This window comes from Lissotriton helveticus, unplaced genomic scaffold (assembly GCF_964261635.1).
Source record: "Lissotriton helveticus unplaced genomic scaffold, aLisHel1.1 SCAFFOLD_1310, whole genome shotgun sequence".
Classification (NCBI taxonomy): domain Eukaryota; kingdom Metazoa; phylum Chordata; class Amphibia; order Caudata; family Salamandridae; genus Lissotriton; species Lissotriton helveticus.
Window position 1 is genome coordinate 4,381 of NW_027611764.1, and position 18,973 is coordinate 23,353.

Here is an 18,973-nt window from a genome sequence, read left to right on the forward strand (position 1 = left end):
GAGCCCCTCGCAATGTCAGTCCGTACGGGAGTCCATTATGGAGGATTGCGGCGCAAGATTGGGCAGCAATATATATCGCTATATGCTGATGACTTATTGCTCTTTCTTGAGGATGCCGATGGGGCTCTAGTAGGAGCCGACAATCTTTTAACCAACTTTGGCGAACTGTCCGGCCTCAAAGTTAACTGGTCTAAGACATGCTTATTTCCAGTACGCAAGGGGGAGACCCGGCCCTCCACGACCAGAGCGGTCAGATGGGAGCCCAGCTGCCTGAAATATCTAGGGGTTTATGTCTACCACGCCCCTGCGGACGTATTGGAGGGAAATATTACCCGAGGCATCAGAGCGTTGAAGGGCAGCATGTCCTTTTGGGCTACTCTCCCACTATCGGTGGCGGGCCGGATAGCGCTACTCAAAATGGTGGCGCTCCCACGGCTCCTCTATTACTTCAGAAATCTGCCCATCTGGATTCCTCCTGCTACCTTCAAGTTCCTGAAATCCATGATAGTGTCCTTCCTTTGGGGGACGGGTCGACGCAGAGTAGCCTTTACAACGTTAATGAGACCTAAGTCGGAAGGGAGTTTGGCGGTCCCCGACTTTGAAGTGTACTATTTAGCAGCTCAATTGCAGACCTACACCCAGGAAATAGCGTGTGAATTTCGAGGACCCGAAAATAAACAGGGCCTAGGAATACCTCGCCATGTGCTTTCTTTTATAGCACTACAGCAGAAATTAGACCTTCGAGATCTCACGCAAGAGGAGAAAACAATTCGATTATGCTGGAACCGTACACAGCGTAGGGCGGGCGTGTTGCACCCATACGCCCCCGAAATCCCGCTGGGAATGCTGACAGCATTACCACATGGCGGAGACTGGTCGCAGTTGCAGAGATGGGAGGAAGCAGGGATCCAAGTCTTGTGGGACCTCTACCAAAACGGAACGCTATTACCGTTTCCGGCACTCTTGGACCGATATGATCTGCCTAAAGGGGACTTCCTACTGTATTCGACTCTCACACGAGCAATACAAGCGCATTGGAGAGAAGGGCTCACAGAACCTAGAACTACGATGGCTTGCCAATATACTATGATGGCAGAGGGAACATTTAAAGCAGTCTCATGCCTTTACTCCAGAATGATCAATGAAGGATTGCCTCCTCTAGTGGCGCTGAAAGGTAAATGGGAAGCTGATATAGGCAGGGAGATCCCTGAGACAGTTTGGATGCAATTGATGAAAAGGGCTTGGAAGAGTAATCGCAATGCGCGATTTCAGCTAGTGCACTTTTACATTCTCCACCGGCATACCTGACCCCGGGGAAGATCAAAAAATACTTTGCTGAGGATTCCGCAGGATGTCCCAGATGCATGGCAGTTGGTGTAGAATTAGATCATATGCTATGGACTTGCCCTGTCTTGACTCCTTACTGGAAGGCAGTGAGCGACACTATTAACGAGATAACGGAGAGAGGCTTAGTATTTGACATGGCCGTTGGGATTCTACATTGGTTCCCTCACACCCCTAAAAATAAGATTACGAGCAAATTTATAGATATGGGGCTCATCCTTGCAAAGCGTGAAATTACACGACACTGGAAGGCAGTGACGGGACCCACGGGCACTAGATGGCGAAACGAGTTTGTTAAATGGGCTGATGGGGAAAGCATGTTGAGGTTCCAATCTGCACGGCGCCAACAGAATGACAAGGCTTTAGAAATGGCGCAAGCATGGGACGCACTGGTACAAGCACTGCGCGATTATGACGCAAGGCACAAATTAGAGAACTAACACAGTGATTGGAGCACACGCCTATAACACGACAGGTACATAGCACAAACTATTGTCTGACGACTCCTGTGCTTACTAACCACCTTGACTGTAACATATTCCGCACACCAGATGGTGGGTTTAGGGGAGGGGGGGATTACTTTTTATTTTTTAGCATTTATTGAGTAATTGGGCTGGACTAGCTAGATACACCCTTTGTCGGGATTTCCTGTGTTTGATCCTATGCATACATGGGTCCACCACTTAGGTTCATATAGAAAAGGGACATTTTCAGTAACTTGTATGGCACAGGACATGTACTCAATGATGTATGTTGTGTGAAACAAAACCCAATAAAATTTGTTTAAAAAAAAAATGAGGGAGTAATTAAGAATGCTTAGGCAGCTGGAGTATAGGTGTCAACAAGAAGCTAGGGCCCGTCCAATATAACAAATACAAAACAAGTAGTCCTTCAGAATACACACATTAGGGAGACAGCAGGATTAACAATCAAAATGGACACAACTTGTAATTAGTTCAATTCAGTTAATCAATTGTCCAGGGAGGGACGAAAATCCAATTCAGTGTCCAACCCAAAAAAGTCTGTGCCAAATCACAGAGTGAGGGGCTGATAAAAGCTATACATAGACCAGCGGGGAAACAAATGTGAGAGTTACAGTATCTTGCAAAATAGGACATGACTCTTCACGCTGCTGTCCTGAACCGAATACGAGGGGGTGGCCCTGCCCTGTCTCTTCCAGGCAAGGACGGGCAAGGATGGGACCCGCCCTTGGCCCGCACGCGTCCCGCATCGGGGGAGCAAAGATGTGCTTAAAAGCGCTAGAGGGCTGTCCTTGGCTCCTCTGTCTGGGGCAGTGCCCGAAATGCATTGGGCCACATGGGTTACTATGAAATAGAAGACCAATATCATGTGTAGAAATGAAAAAATGAAAAACTGAATAAAAACACAATGAACTTTGATTACAAGCAGTGAAACTTTATTGAAACAAAATTTGAGTGCTCTGGGGAGACGCGGTTCTCAAGGGAGCAGCGCAAGCAAAAACATTTGTATCGCAATCCTAGTACAGGGGTTTTACCCCACGGGCACCACCTACCAACAAAGATATTTTGAACAAAACATTAAGCGAAGAGTGCGTATCCCAAACTCCGCTTTGGTTTTAAAGCAGTGCACACTGGGACAGGGAGTCCCGCTCCAACAAGCCCCGGCAGCTAGGTGTAAGGCAAGAGTCCCACGGTGGAAACAGAAGAAAAACTGTAAAGTGTGTATGGAAGTTTGTAATAAAAATGTATCTGAAATATATATTTCAGACTTTCTTACTTGCGCACCCATCAATGTTTTATACACTTTAGGTTAGTTTAGAAAAACATTGCAGAAGCAAAAACATGTCTTGCTTGCATGAATTTTAAGATGCACAACTAAGTGAATGGTACAGTTGTTTGCATTTAATCTCCAAAGAAGCTTGACATATGTGTGACTTCGACGCCTTTGGTTTATGGGACTAAAATATGCACATTTATTGTGTAGAACATCATTGCGTGTTCACTTGCTTATTGTCACTAATGAATTGTGCAAAGGCCCACAGTGGCACTTAGAACAAGGTAAATTGTGCAGTCTAAGTGAGCCACTACCCTGTGTTCAGAGAATGTGGGTAATATTGGATAGATTCCATACCTTAAGGTTTGACCACTCTTTCGGTCGGACAGCAAGAGTACTTGGGCTTGTGCTAGAGGTCTCGGTCAACAATATTCTATAATCTGTTCCATCCCATTGTTTGAAATCCTAAAGAATAAAAACAGTCAAAACCTTAACTCAAATGTGTTCTTCAGCAAATGTGAAACCATACCAAACGTCCTCTATTACACACTGGCCGATCTAGCAAAATAATTCTCCGAATGGAGTACTTCAAATCTGATTGAGTGGATAGCACTTAATTTTAAGCATAATTTGAACTTATTTTTAAGCTTAATTTTAAGTCTTCAGAAGCATATCAAATTGCTGCCAGGGACATATAAATGTACATTTCTTTTATATATTTGTGAATTATTCATTATTCCAGTAAATTTGATCACAGTGGTGTGTCACTGAACTAATTGTCAGATGTTCCAGTCATGTTCTACAAACAAGTCTTAAACAATGTATTGATATTCATGAATGGTTTTTTATAAATGTAAGTAGATACAATGTGCAAACTGAATCCACATTTCACATTTTGACATGAGACACCATTGTACTAGAGAGAGTTTACGTTCTATTATACAAACAGTTGGTAAAAACATATTTTAGGATGACAACACAGTGGGAAAAGTAGAAGTGCCTGGTAAAGGGAAATAATTAGATTTGCAGTGCTGCATATACTGCATTTCTAAGTATTCACTTGTTGGAGGAAATAAAATGATAATTATCTCTGCCATATTTACCTAATTTACCTTAAGTTAATTCTGGTGGTAGTCTCTCAACAAGAGGAAAATCCTCCAGTGGAGGATTCACTACGTTCCTCTCATCGTAAGGTATTTGCAGCGATCTTTTTAAAAGTGGTAGTAACTAAATTACCTCTACATGTGGCGTACCTTGAGAAGATCCTAAAGCATGTTACAATCACCACTGTTGGTCACAGGTGCAAGAAGGAGCAGGACTCATGATAAAAAATATTCAAAGAATAAAAACCATGCACCCTTCCAGTAATCCCAAAAACACTCAGCATCAACAAGGATGCCATGGAAGCATGACAGGCATCCCAAGTTATGACTTTACTTACACAATGCTACACCCAATTGAATACCTCAATTAGGGTGAAACAGGTCTTGGGTTGCTTGTATTCTGGTTCAGAGAGGACCTGGCTTTGCAGTTCAGGCTGGACTATTTCTATTTGAGCAGGGTCAAAACTGATGTGCATATGGCTGTGTCTAATAAGAGTTGGCAGGGAAGGGCAAAAGAAGTGGGTTGGAGTGCTACCTTGAGGTATTGCCAGTGGTTAGACTTATTTCACACATTCTCCTATCATCTTATGTGTAGGTCAACTTGATTTACCAGCATTTTTTCGAGCTGAAAGTAGATTTGACTATCATCAGCTTAGATGCGTAGGTTCACCTGGTGCTATTTCTAGAGCAGTATCAATGAATACAAGTAAACACTGAAGAGCAAGCACGGACGGTATGACCGTATTATTCTAAAAAAAATCCATTTGTTGTGTTGTTTTCGTGGACCCAATTCAGACCTTTTGGCTGCATCTGGAGAGGAATGACCAAAATAATTTCAAGGTTGAAACCAGTGCTTAATCTGAGCTCGTGGTTTCTGGTGCTCGGCGCCTGCATTTATGATCAACACCGGCACTTACGACAGTCCACCACATGTCGATGGTATCTGTCTACTTTTGAAATTAGCACAACAGTTGTTTCACAATTCAATATACAATCAAAATGAACATCATTTGCTACTGCTTTGAATTGCCTGGGATATTCTGAATTGTCAGAAAAGAAGTATGATGGTTTGTACTTGAAATGGTAGTGTCACTGGCAGCACAGGCTGTATGATATGATTGATGTAATCTACATTGACCTCCTAAGAAGGTCCCGGGCAATTTCTTTCTTTACAAATTTAGCACTGGAAACACTAACTCCTCAAGGCAACTCAAGAATATCTCATCGTCCACAGTGCCCTAGGCTTCTAGGCTGTTGCAATGTTCTGGAGTATGAGGCCTGTATATTCTTGTTTTCAAACAAGCAAAGGAACAGATCTTCAGTGTTATTAACCAGTAGCTGGCTTAAACCCAGATTAGTGATTGGAAAAACTAACTTTACCTCAGCAAACTGAAACTATCTTCATCTCCCTTGGAGGGGAGGGTGAAAGGAAGAATGACGAGGCCAAAATAAAGAAGTACAGAGATGCCATGGAAATTTTCCATTTGACCCCCAAAACTGCTCCTTTATCTAAGAGCTTTATTGACACTGTTCTCATGATTTGTGAGCAGAAGAAAAACTATACTGTTTGTATGGACATTTTTAATAAAAGTTATTATCAAATACAAAACTGGGTAAGGGGGAGTTCCCTACTTATTTTTTTAAAAAGTTTGAAAAACCATTAAGAGTAAACCACATTTTTAAATTGATAGAAAGAAAGGTACCTCTCATCTATTCTTACGTAAGCACCCATCAATATGTTATACACTTTAGGTAAGTTTCAGAAACACACTAGAAGAAACACAAGTTGCTTGTGTGAATTGTTTACGATCTCTAACTAGGTGAAAGGCGCAGTTGTTTGCATTTGGTCTCCAAATAGGTTTGACATATGTGTGACTTTAACACCAGTGGTCTATGGGACTAAAATATGCACATCAACTGTTTAGGACATCATTGTGCATTCACTTACAGGTTGGTACAAATGAATTGAGCAATGGCCCACCGGTGTACCTAGGACCAAGTGAATTGTGAAGTCTCAGTGATCCCCTACCCTTGTGTTTAGAGAATGAAGATAATATTGACTAGATTGCATACCTTAATGTTTGGCCACTGTTTCCGACGGACAGCAAGCACACTTGTGCTCATGCTAGGGGTGTTGGTCACCAATTTTTTGTAACTTGCTCCATCCCACTGTTTGAAATCCTAAAGAATGAAAAAAGTCAAAACCTTTACTCAAATTCGTTCAGCAGCAAATGTGGAACCATATCAAACATCCTTTCCTTCACAATGAACCATTGAGAAAAATAATTTTCCGAGCAGAGTACTTCAAATTTGTTTGAGCTGATTACACTTGCAGTGTACCATAACAATTGCCAGTATCTACCACTCCCCCTTCCCCTGCCCCTCCACCCCCTGAACCTGGTGACCATAAGAGTGAGATAGAGAAGTAATGGTGAAGGGCTGGGATGTGTCCAAATCAGTGTCAATTTCAATGAGCACCGGTGTACAGTAGGACCTAACCTTCGGGCATTCCCATAAAATGTGTAGGAGTGTACCTCAGGATCCACAGTGGCACCAGCAATCACGAGATTTAGACTGGTTGTATTTATGAATCTGGTGGGGTGTGTAGTACCAGTGTGTGACGATCTTTGTGGCATTCGCCATACTGGCCATGCTATGCGTGGTGTGTCGCGCCGTGTAGAAAATGTAGACCCATTGTAATGTTGTAAACTCCTTGCCTATTTCTGATTCCCATCCTGATTGGCTCTTGTATTTGGAGACCTCTGTAGGTGAATTGATCAGGCAGTATAGGTCTGAGACCAGGCGCTTGTTGGATGACCTCGACACAAGCCAGCTCTCGATGGGGGTAAGTTGCCGCTCTGCACCAGGGCAAATAGTGGGGGGCAATGTCCAGTGTCAGATCTGAGTGTAGTGCCAACGCTCCATTTCAGTGAGGGCAAACTCTGAACAGAGGGTCGCGAAGGGGAGTGGACCCTTCAAGTCGAACAGGTGGCCCACCAACCTGCATCCTGCATGTACCCATACTTGGAATGAGGGATTGTGGGTGCCTGGTTGAAAATCTGGGATCTTGACTATGGGGGTAAGTGGCGAGGGAAAGGTCATGAGACCCCTCTGTGTTGCTAAGCTGTCCCAGACTGCCAGCAAAGCCTTGGTAATGGGCAAGAGGAAGTGATCTGGAATGTGCTTCTTTATGGAGGTATGGGATGCGCCACGGTGCCTGGCCAGCCAGAGCTCGGTCCATAAACAAACATTTCTTTTCAGATTCTGCATGTGACCATTCCACTAAAACCCTTGATTAGGTGACCTGGTAATAGTGAACAAGGTTGTTGTCTCCCAGGCCACCCTCATCTGGGGAGCGGTAGCTGAGGGCTCTACAGATACGAGGATGCTTATCTGCCCACACATCCATGTATTTCTTTTTAGCGAGAGAGCCTAGGGAGGATTGTCATTTTAATTGCTAGTATTAGTTCTAGCCACGAGAGGGAGTATGACCACAACTGACACAGTTCGGATTTGATCTGGTGAGTTAGCTTTTGCTAGTTAAGCCTAATAGTGTCAGTGATGGCAGCGGTTATCTGGAGGCCTAGATATGGGATTGATACCGGGGCCCACTGTTTGGGCAGGGCCTTTTGCAAGTGTCTAACGTCTGTGGCCAGAGGGTAGGTTGAGGGCTTGCCATTTTTGGATATTTACCGTAAAGCCTGATGTCTGACCAAATGACTCCAGTGCTGCTAAGAAAGCGGGCAGTGAAGCGGAGGGCTCTTCCAATGAGGCTATGACGTCATCTGGGCAAAGGCCGATGGAGTGCAATTCTCCTCCGCATTGGACACCTTTTTATCTGTGAGTAGGAATATATTTTTTGGGCCATGGGTTCTATGTACAGGCTGAACAGCAGGGGCGCCAAGGGGCACCCCTGCCTGGTCCCTCTAGGTGTATGGTTAGGGGCGGAGGAACAGCAGCTGTTGATGTAAACTACGGCTGTTGGTTGAGTGTAGCTACTAAGACTCCACTTTTGAAAGTGATCCCCTATGCCAAAAAGGGTCAAGGCTGCCTCCAAATACGGCCATTGTACCCTGTCAAAAGCTTTCTCTGTTTCAACTGCCAAGAGAATTCTTTCTTGGGCATATCTTTGGGCTTTATCAATTATGTACAGGATCATTCTTGTATTGTCACTACACTCCGTTGGGGATCAAATCCAGCCAGATCGGACCTATGATGCCTGGGAGGAGGGGATTAAGCCTAGCAGCAAGAATGCCTGTAAGGAGCTCAAGAGGGAGATGGGATGATAATAAGAACAGTGAGTCCTGTCCTTCCCGAGTTTGGAATTTACTACTATTGCTGCATGGAGCATTGAAGGGGGAAGTGACCCTTTGTCTCCATTTGCGTTAAAAAGCCTGGTAAGAATAGGGGCTAAACTGTGGCAGAATGTCTTATAAAAGGAGGCTGGTAATTCACCTGGCCCCAGGAACTTGGATAGCTTCAGGTGGGACATGCTAGAGATGACTTAGTCTATCCGGATTGGGTGTTTTAGCTCCGCCTCTTGCATGGACGTCAGGGTGGCAGTAGTAGACGCCTTGAGATATTCAGGGATTGCCTACGGTGGGAGGTCTTGTGCTGTGTAAAGAGTCTGGTAATATTCCAGAAATGGTTCAACTATGTGTGCATCATCGGTCCATTTGGGTCCCACCCTGTCCAGGACCTTTGGGACCCCTGTCACTTGGTGTTGGCATCAAACACAGCTTGCCAGGAGGCGACAAGGCCGGTTGTCCCCTACGTAAAACCTATGCCGGAGCCTAAGGGCTGCGTGTTCTGCACTGTCCACATGCAGTCCAGCTAGTTGAGCTCGGGCAGCCTCGAGCTGTCTGGAGGTCCTAGGGGCCCCTGTTCTCTTATGTATATGTTCTAGTTCTGCCACCTGGCAGGACATGCTCTCCCTCTTCTCATGTCGGATTCTATTGTCCGCCAAATCTATAGCTATAAATTCTTCCCCAACCACAGATTTTAAGGCATCCCACAGAGTGGCAATTGAGATTTCAAGGGTATCGTTGATTACCAGATCGTCCTGGATTGTTGTGGTGATCTGGGTTATGACCTCAGGGCGGTAGAGCAAGAAATCTTTAAGTTTACAGGTTCTGAGGGGTGGGTTAGACCTTGGCACAGCAAGGGTCACTGTCACAGCGGTGTGGTCAGAAAGCAAATGGGGTTCAATCTCTGTTGATTGGACCATGGAGGCCACTTCCACAGTGTCCAAAAAGTAGTCAAGTCAAGCATACAAGCATAGGTTTTGTGAGCATGAGAGTAGAAGGTGGAATTTTGGGAGTCAGGGTGTTAAGTTAATTTAAATCATTTCTATAGCGCGCAGCTACCTCAGCGAAGAGGTGTCACGGCGCTAATAGCAGTGTCACTGTTTAGATACGGGATTAAGGCACTGGAAAGAGAAAGGTCTTAGCGGCCTTACGGAAAGACATCAAGCTGTCCAGACAACAAATCTGCGTAGGAAAGGAATTCCACAATTTACCCGCCAAACAGCAAAAAGATTATCCACCAGTTCGGAGACGCTTCACTCAGGGGACCATAGCTAGGTGTTGCCCAGCTGATCGTAGTTGGAGCATAGGAACGTAGGGTACCAGTAAATTGGAAAGGATCTCAGGGGAGGAGAAGTTTAAGATTTTAAAAGTCAGGCACAGAGTTCTTAATTTGATTCTTTTCGTCAAAGGCAGCCAATGAAGGCGGCAAATCGCCCCAGTTCAAGTTCTAGGGAGCCTCAGCAGGACACGAGCTGCTGCGTTCTAAACACGCTGCAGACGATTCGTTCCTGCCTTATTTGCCCCTAACAGGAGCGAATTAGCATAGTCCAATCTGGACAGGGTGGCCGCCTGTACTATCATCTGGCGGGTAAAAGGATCAAGGAACCCCAACAAGGGTCTAAACCCTCGGAGTAGGCCAAAGCAAGTACCTGCTAATTTCTTGGTATGCTCCTTATAGCTAAGAGTGGCATCTAGCCAAACCCCAAGATTGTGTGTGGCTCAAGAGGTCTATCAAGCCCATGCTGCCCAGCCAAGACTCTCCCGCTACCGAGAGTGTCCCTGCCTGTCTGTGGCATTGTGCTGATCTGTCCAGGTTGGCATTGAATATCAGATTCAAATCCTCCCCCAGCAGCACCATCCTTCAATGTGTACCCATGATTTTAGACACTGCTTTGCGAAGAAAGGGTTCCTGTCCTTTGCTGGGGGAGTATATGGTGCCCACTGTGAGGTTGCTAGATCCTACGTGTAGAGAGGATGCTAGAAGTCTGCCCTTAATCTCTGCCTGTTAAAGCCCCACCTTACGAGGGAATGTCTTAGAGACCAGGATCGCAACACCAGCCGTTTTAGTCGGGGGAGACAAGAAAAACTAAAAGGGGAATGCCGTTGAGCGGAGTCTATGCTGATCTTTGGGTAGAAGGTGCATTTATGTGTGCCCCAGAGTTTTCTAGATAGGAGAGGATAGAGCTCTGATTCAGCATATTGGTTTAGGTCCTTAACATTGAGTGTGAGAATCACTAAGTGGTCAGTTATGTAATCTTCAAGTAGCTCCGTCTGTGCCAAGGGTGTGGGCCATTGAGTCAAATGTGGTTCAATAGATGTGGGATGTGCAAGCGTGTCGAGTCACCAGGTCCAACAAGTCCCCATAACAAAAGGACCTAATGGCCAAATTAAACAAATAACTCATATTGTTCAAGAGAAGAGCATTGTCCAGGATGGGTGTCTCCATGGAATACCAAAGGTAGGGAGGAATCTTTGTGCACTCCCCCACCTCTGAACCCCCAAAGAGGAAAAGAATGGAAGTTCATAGAGAACGAGTGTAAGTGGTAGGAGCGTTGCAGATCATGTAGCCGTCGTCCCCTCTGAGTCTCCTGCTAGGGTAACCAGGACTGTCCCCCTCTCCCTAGAGATGGTGTCAGGGTCTGGTCAGAGTCCAGGTGGGGGAGATCATGGGCCCCCAGGACCGTGAGGCCCCCTTCTCTCACTGCTTCCCCTCCCGGTGCCGGGACCCTCCGGGGAAGAGTCCTTCAGGTTGAGTATACAGCAATCCTCGTACAGAGAGGGAAGGTGGTGGAGCTTGCCCTCTAAGCAAAAAAACATTTGAAAGGGATGTCTCGAGGAGTAGGACACCCCCAGCTCTCTAAGGTGGGAGGTTACCGGCCGGAAGGCATTACGCTTCTGAAGGGTAGACGCTGCCAAATCCAGATACAGGATGGTAGACTGGCCTAGATACTGGATTGGATGTTTGTCCCTGGCAGTCCTTAGGAGTTCCTTCTTGAGTGTAAAATCATGGACACAAGTCAGGATGTCTGGGGGAGGTCCATCCGGGCCTCTCTGAGGTCCGACCCTGTGTGCGTGGTCTATCTTGATTTCTACCTCGGGCCAGCATCCAGGATTGCTCTAAATAGTTCAGATACGAAGGCGACAATGTCCTTTCCCGCTGCCCTGGAAGCGATGCCCCGGAGACAAATGCTTCTGGTTGAGTGGCATCTGCTTGTTCCTCGCAGCTCTTAGAAAACACAGGTCTCCTGTGTGTGCCCCCGATGGGCAGAGAAGCATGCCCTTCACCGTCCTGTCTCTCTTAGTTTTCCCCGAAGCCATGACGGGGAGGCAGTAGGTCCAACCCCGCTCGCTGGTGATAGGAAAAGGACAAGCCAGGCGCTGGAGCAGACAGAGGTGTGCCTGTAGCTTTGAATTGTAGGCTGGTGGGGGTCCGTAGGCTGGGGGGGTCCGGAGGCGCCCAGTAAGGATGCGGACCCCCGGATCGGTCACCGCATGGAGGGAGGTCAACAGGGAAGGGTGATCTGCCCCCTGCCATGGTCAGTGTCTGGATGCTCAGGCCTTTCCTATTCCCCTATATGCAGGCGCTAGAGGGCAGGCCTGGTTTAGGCAACGAAGGCCAGGGGACTCAAGGGGCTGAAGCGAGGCATCTGTCTCGATGTAAGGCTTGATCCGGTTATGAATTGCTGAAGCTTTTAGGGCATTCCCCAGTGCACTCATGGGCACAGGAGAGGGGCCCCTGCCGTCCACCCTGGGGCCCACTTATCAGGTCAGTATATCACTGGGGGGCCCCATCCACTAGTTCTGCAGCTGCTCCCCCCCTCTCCTCACCTTCTTGTCTGGGTTGGTCCCTCTGGGCATGCTCTCAGGAATGACAAGCTCTGCACTCCCTGCTGCAGGCCCGATGCTCTGTCGGCCCAGCGGGCCTTCAGGTGTGCTCCTCTGGGCGTGAATGGACGAGGTCCCGCTCTCTGCTCTGCAGGTGATGCAGCACAAGCACAAATCCCACCTCAGAATCCTCCTCAGGGGTTGTTGCAGCCACCAGGGGCCTTGGACAGTTCTATGGTGCAGAGCGGGAGATTTCCGGGCCCCACCAAGTCCCCAGGGAAATCTTCCATGGGGCGGGCCCGCACCGGTGTCTCAGCGGTAGAGTTTACAGTCGGTCCTCCAACTCTCCGGCCTAGTTGCAGCCGTCCGGAGACCCACACGTGGTCTTGCGCGTCTCTGCGTCATTTTACCGGTCCAGGAGTTGGGGCAGCTGCTGAATTGGGCCGCCAGGTACCAGAGGTCAACTCGCTCACCACTGGGGAGCGGCGTCCACCTGCTCCAGGCTATTGTCAGCGGGGCTTTCCAGTGAGGATCGGAAAGGGACAAAAACGCATCTCAACCATCCGCCATCTTGGCCATGCCCCATTTAACCTTAATTTAAACTCATTTTAAATCCTAATTTTTAAGTCTTGAAATGCATATTGAATTACTGTAAGGGACACAAAAATGTATATTTCTTGAATATATTTGCGGAAAATGGATTATTCCAGTTGAATTTGATTGCAGTGGTGTGTCACTGAACTAATTGTCAGATGTTGCAGTCATGTTCCACATACAAGTCTTTAAAAATCTACTAATATTCATTATTCTTTAGTAATAAATGTAATTTGATTTGACTTGATTTCATTTGATTTGATTTGTAGTTTTATAAAGCGCACTTATGCCCTTGGGCGTCTTGGCGCTGGGGGAAGAGACCTTGTCCTGATGACGCGGGAGCTAGATTTAACTGAGGTTGAAGAGCCATGTCTTTACTGATTTCCTAAATGACATAAGGGAGGTACAATTTTTGATAGCAAGGGGAAGATGATTCCAGTCTTTAGCAGCATGCAGTATAAAGCTTCTGCCTCCCCATCTTGCCTGTTTGAACCTGGGAACTTGTATCAGCTTAGCCTGGCTTGATCTTAGTTCTCTCAAGGGGGTATATGGCTTTAGGTGGGTTCTGAGGAACAAGGGTCCTTTGTCCTGGAGTGCCTTATATGTTAGACATAGAGATTTGAACCTTATTCGTTTTGCCAGGGGGAGCCAATGTAATATATCTAGATGGTGTGATATGTGTTCTGTTCTAGGGATGTCTAGGATTAGGCGTGCTGCCGAGTTCTGCAGACGTTGTAGCTTATTTAGGTACTGTGCCTGCATCCCAGCGTATAATGCGTTCCCGTAATCGAGTCTTGACAAGGCTAAGGTGGTCACTACGGTTTTGCGGGAATCCAGAGGTATGTACGGCATTAGTTTCCTAATCATTTTTAGGATGAACCACATAGTAGATGCCAGTTTGTTTGTTTGGGCATCAAAGATGAGCCTGTTATCTAGCATGATGCCTAAGTTTTTGACCTTCGTTACGGGTGACGGACAATTTCCCAAATCTGCCGGCCACCAATCTGGTGACCAAATTTCTGCCTTCGTTCCTAGCAGCATGACCTCACTCTTGTCCCCATTCAGTTTCAAGCAATTCTGCTCCATCCACTGGCTGACCTGTGTCATGCAGCTTTGAAACTTGTCTGCGGTATTAGAGCTGTCATTAATACACAATGTGGAAATAGAATCCACATTTTTTCAGTAATGGAGAGATCTTGACATGAGTCACCATTGTGCAACAGAGTTTATGTTCTATTTTTCAAAAAGTTTGTAAATAGATTTTTATAGGAGACAAATTAGGAAGAAGGAGAGTAAAGTAAAGGGAAATTCTTAGATTTGTTGAGCTGTATATCCTGCATTTCCAAGTTTTGAGTTGTAGAAGGATTTTTAATTATAATGAAGGATCCTGGTTTGATGGTATTTCTTTTTTTAACATTACCGTCTGTATTTATTCATATTCATTTTTTGCCCATTTTATCCGCATTTATCCAAATTTATTTTGTGTTTTGCGTATAAATGAAGTTGAAAAACTACATTTCCATATTTGTATAACTTATACTGTGATGTCCGTCGTGTTTTAGCTATTTAAGCTGTCAAATATTACATAACAATGCATCCAATACTAGCATATACTATAAATGTATGTTGACATATGGCGTTATTTAAAGACATTTCATCCTGTTTTTTATTTATCATGCTGTGCACCTGGTCAGCTGCTGTCCCTTAATTCAGGAAAGACAGCACAGAGAGTCACTTGAAAAGAGCACAATTTACTGCATTTATCCACTTTAAAAAATAAATGCAGACAGAAACCACATTGTTTTCTGTCTGTATTTAGCTGTAAAAATCCGTAAAAACGGAAAACAGGGAGCCCTAAATATAATTATCCCTGCAATATTTACCTAATTTACCCTAAGTTAATTCTGGTGGTAGACTCTCAACAATTTTCCAGCTAAGTTGGCCTGGTATATGATGTCCACTAATTAAAGTGGGCACCGTGCACCAGTCCAGACCACCCTTATGGTGATTTAAGAGGTCTCAAACAACCTTAGAAAGTTATCCATGTGGTAGCTGTGGAGAGCAGCCTTCAGACTTGAAAGAGTGAAAAGCAGCTTGTTTTACCAGAATACAATTATATAGTGTAGATTAAACAAAAGAGAACCACACAAAGTATTTATAAAAACATGTATTTATTATATAATACTCTCTAGTACGTTCCAGTATCTCCTACACGGAGATATACACAAAGCACACAATACTATTGCAAAGAAATCAATGTAAATAGCACCAATAAACAGTGGGCCCCAGAGGGGGACCAAACCATATACTAAGAAAGTGGAATAAGAACCATGACTCGAGTCAGGACAATGTTGAGAAGACATAGAATTGCTGGGAACCCAAGGAACTACCCACGGAGTCCATGTGCTGTGTGGGAACACGACCGCGTGCTCGGTACAAGTCTTTGTGCAAGTCGCGGTTGGAGTTTTAATGATAAGGGACCCTTCCCAGTGGGCTTGTAAGAAATCCCATGGAAGACAGAAGGTGGGAGATCCACCCCACCCGTGCATACTGAAGAACCCAAGTTAACTATCCCAGGGAAGCCGGGTGCATAGGGACGAAGTGACCTTCGGAAACCACCGTCGAACTCAGTGGAGGACTTCAAGAAAGTGCTACTGCTGAAAGGGAGAAGAATGACCGTTGGAATCCAAATGTGGATTCTAGATGAAGAGTACCTGTAAGCAGAGTGGACATAGTCTGGGTCACTTAGAAGTGACCAGGGGCTCAGGATACGTATGCCCACTGATGTCTGGTGCTTCAGGATAGTTAGATGGTGCTCTTGACACAGCGGCTGCGGGAACCAGGCGACATTGAGGACAACCAGGAGCTGGATGCAAGCGGTCCCACGAAGCATGGCGGGTGCTGAGGGATAGGTGTCCAGCAGGAGCACCAACAAGCCTTGGCAACAACATCCTACACAGGAAGTCAAGAAAGCGTACGGTTCGGACCAGCATGGTCTAGGAGACATAGAATTCGCAGTTTCACAAAACAGCAAGCCACAGAACACTTGGTGCAAGATGGATAAAGATCTTTGTAGAGAAAGTCGCCAGAGGTGGGGCTACTCAGATCCCAATTTACTTGTCAAGGAATTGCCAACAAGCTCATGCACTTGCAAATACATGCGAAGCACAGGGGTTCAGGTATTGCAGCCCCAACAAGGGATACTAGCCTCAACCTTGGTGAGAGGGCAGATCGAGCCTCGAGGGACATAGAAACCCACCTCCTGTGGTGCTGGAACCTTCAGAGTCCATAGGAGCTCAGAATTGGCAGACTGGTCAGCAGTGTTGAGGTGCCTGCGAATGCAGAGGAATGACTCCTTTAATCCAAGGGTATTATCTTCAGTTGTCTTTGATTCTCCACAGGTCCGGCACGGATCCTGTATGTTGCACAGGCACAGAAGATGCAGCAGGCTGAGAGGGAGACAGAGTCAGGCCCAAATGAAGTCTAGAAAAGTCCAGAGTGCCCAGTCAGTTGAAACGCAGTGGTTTCAGGTCTGACTCTTGTCCACAATGAATCAATGGTCATACAGCCAGGTAAGCCCTTAAGTACCCTAAGACAAGGGTTGGGAAGATTCAGGGGAGGGTCTGGACAGGGGGAGGTTACACCCATGTCCTTTGTCCATTTTCGTGCCAGAGCGGGAGCCAACAGCTTGTTGAACTGGACTATACACAGGTACACCAAATGTGTCCCTTGTGCAGACTTTCAGTCACTGGGAAGCTCACCCACCCAGCCCTAATACACTAAATCCTGTCTAAGAGTTTGTCACACCTACCTGTGATTGGATGCCTATTGTTCTGCCTTCCCCTTCTACAGCTTGGCACAGCAGCAGGAGGGCAGGAATGTGTCTCAGGTCGGCAGCATCCATTTTGTGCTGTGCGGGACTAGAAGGCTAGTAGCAGGAACACTGAGAGCTTCACAGATTGCTCTACCGATGGGTGGAATCATGCCTCCCACACCGATTACCAGTGTGAGAATATGATTCCAACATGTTTGACACCAAACACAATACGGTTTGTGGCAGCCATTTTAGAGATGGTTATCATGCAGTCGCATAATTCCCCTCTAAATTCGTCAATGACTGCTTCACTGACAACCTGGGAGAATAGACTCCGTAGGCTGCAGTGGTGTCCTGCTTATGCAGGGGCACCCTCTTACTTAGAACCAAGCACCCTGCCTTCAGGATTTTAAAGTCCTGCTATAGGGGTGACTTATAGGTTTTAAGTGCAGTGACCCTTAGATATAGTAAACCTGTATCTTTAATAAGTGGAGCACACTTACTGGCAGCCACCCCTCTCATGAAGGTATCTACAGTGAGAAGGATGTCAGATTGGGAGACTATCGCATTCCCTGGTAAATGGTGGTATGGCAGGTTTCTTGCAAATGGAAAAGTGGAATCCCACAAGTGGAACTTACCTAAAGTTAGGTGCCTCAGTCTTCCCAGTGTCCGGCAAGGGTTAGCCCTGTGAGCACCTATTGTCAATATGAAGCCGGGAGACGGGCCCATACTCAGTAAGTAGTTTGCGTGCCAAGCTTCGACATGGAACGTACTGCGTCCAAGGATGCTTGGGATTTGCACTCCGGGGGTGGGGGGGGTGGAATTAAACCACTCAGTGCCTGTGGTGTGAAGTAGAGGTGGCGAGCTCACAGTGGACAAAGCGCAGAGTAAAATCAATGGCTGTGTCCCAAAAGGTATAAACTGAAAAAATAACAACTTCCAACAGTAAAATGTTGCAAAGAACAGGAGAAAGGCATTGTATCTTTACACCTGACTAATCAGGCAGTGTGACTCAATGCTATCAGGTATGTCCTAGGACAAAGTCAAGTGATCATAGGTAGCCTTATAGCCCGAGCGAGCATCCCTCGTTGGCAGTTCCATGGTCTACAATTAAAATATATAGGTTGAAGCTGTGTAAAGACAGAGGCCCTCGCTCATGTCCTGGTGTTGTGGTCTTCACGAGTCAGATACTAGGAATGGGCACGCATATTGGCGTCCAGGGGAGCATAGCCCAGATCTACTGTGTCTAAGGTCCCTATGGAAAATACCATCAACTGACTTCTTTGCATCATGCTGGGAGGCGAACTGGTCTGTCAACTTCCCAGGCTTGTCCAGGGTATATATCGTCACTTAACCTTTGCTTGTCGCTTTCGAGCCTATAGACCCAGCGTTGTTCACTATGAAAGAGAACTGACTCTAAAGTACCTACACTGGTTGCATAGTTGGGCTTGTCAAATACCAGCCAGGTGATATCGTTCTTAGAGTGGGCATGCTGCAAAAAATGTCTAGTCAGTTTTGTATTGTTTCTCTTACACCGCAAAGAGCTGCGGTGCTCAATGATCCTTGTGCGGACCTTGCGAGTAGTCATCCCAATGTAATTTAATCTGCATGGGCATCTCAATAAGTATATTACCCCCTCTGTGTTGCAATTTGTATGTCTGGAAAGTTCCCATAGTGTCCGTAAGCCTAAATCAATCTGTGTAGTTGTTATAGTGTATGGGTATTCTGAGCATGACCCACATGGAAAGTGTCTCCTTACCAGTGGTAGGGACCACAGTGTGTTCTGTACTAACTGTAGTTGTTCGGTACGTGGTCTGGTGTGGACTACCATATCTTTGATGTTCCTACTGCGTTTGAGTACAAAGAGTGGTCTATTCATGTATTTAGTACAGGCCAGTTTCTTGTCACAATCCTCTTCACTGTGTTGGTCAAGTGACTGTCGGTCCCTACACAGACTAACCTGTCATCACGTTGTTTGATGTGCCTACCTAGGAGGGCCTCTCTATTATTATTTCTGGCACGCTTAGGGGCTCGGTTAATTCATTTTTCTGGGTATGCTCTCCGGGATAGGTTAGTACTAAGTGTAGTCGTATGTTCTTTGAATTTTCATATTTGGTGCAGTTTCTCTTTAGTCTCAGAAATTGCCCTACTGGCAGATTATCCCTTAATGCACAAGAGTGAAAGCTATTGTAGCTCAGAAGGGAGTTCCTACCCATGGGCTTGGTGTAGAG

The 18,973-nt window shown here is 46.1% G+C and overlaps 1 protein-coding gene across 1 annotated transcript in view; it reads right to left on the reverse strand.

The window, feature by feature from the left end:
- Window positions 1–2,856: 2,856 nt before the first annotated feature.
- Window positions 2,857–18,973, reverse strand: part of LOC144806667 (uncharacterized) — a 45,205-nt gene continuing 29,088 nt past the window's right edge. The window contains exons 4-6 of the mRNA XM_078672984.1: window positions 6,276–6,383; window positions 3,457–3,564; window positions 2,857–2,874 (exon numbers count right to left, since the gene is read on the reverse strand). Coding sequence (XP_078529110.1) covers window positions 2,857–2,874; window positions 3,457–3,564; window positions 6,276–6,383 — 234 coding nt within the window. The remainder of the gene's footprint in view (window positions 2,875–3,456; window positions 3,565–6,275; window positions 6,384–18,973) is intronic.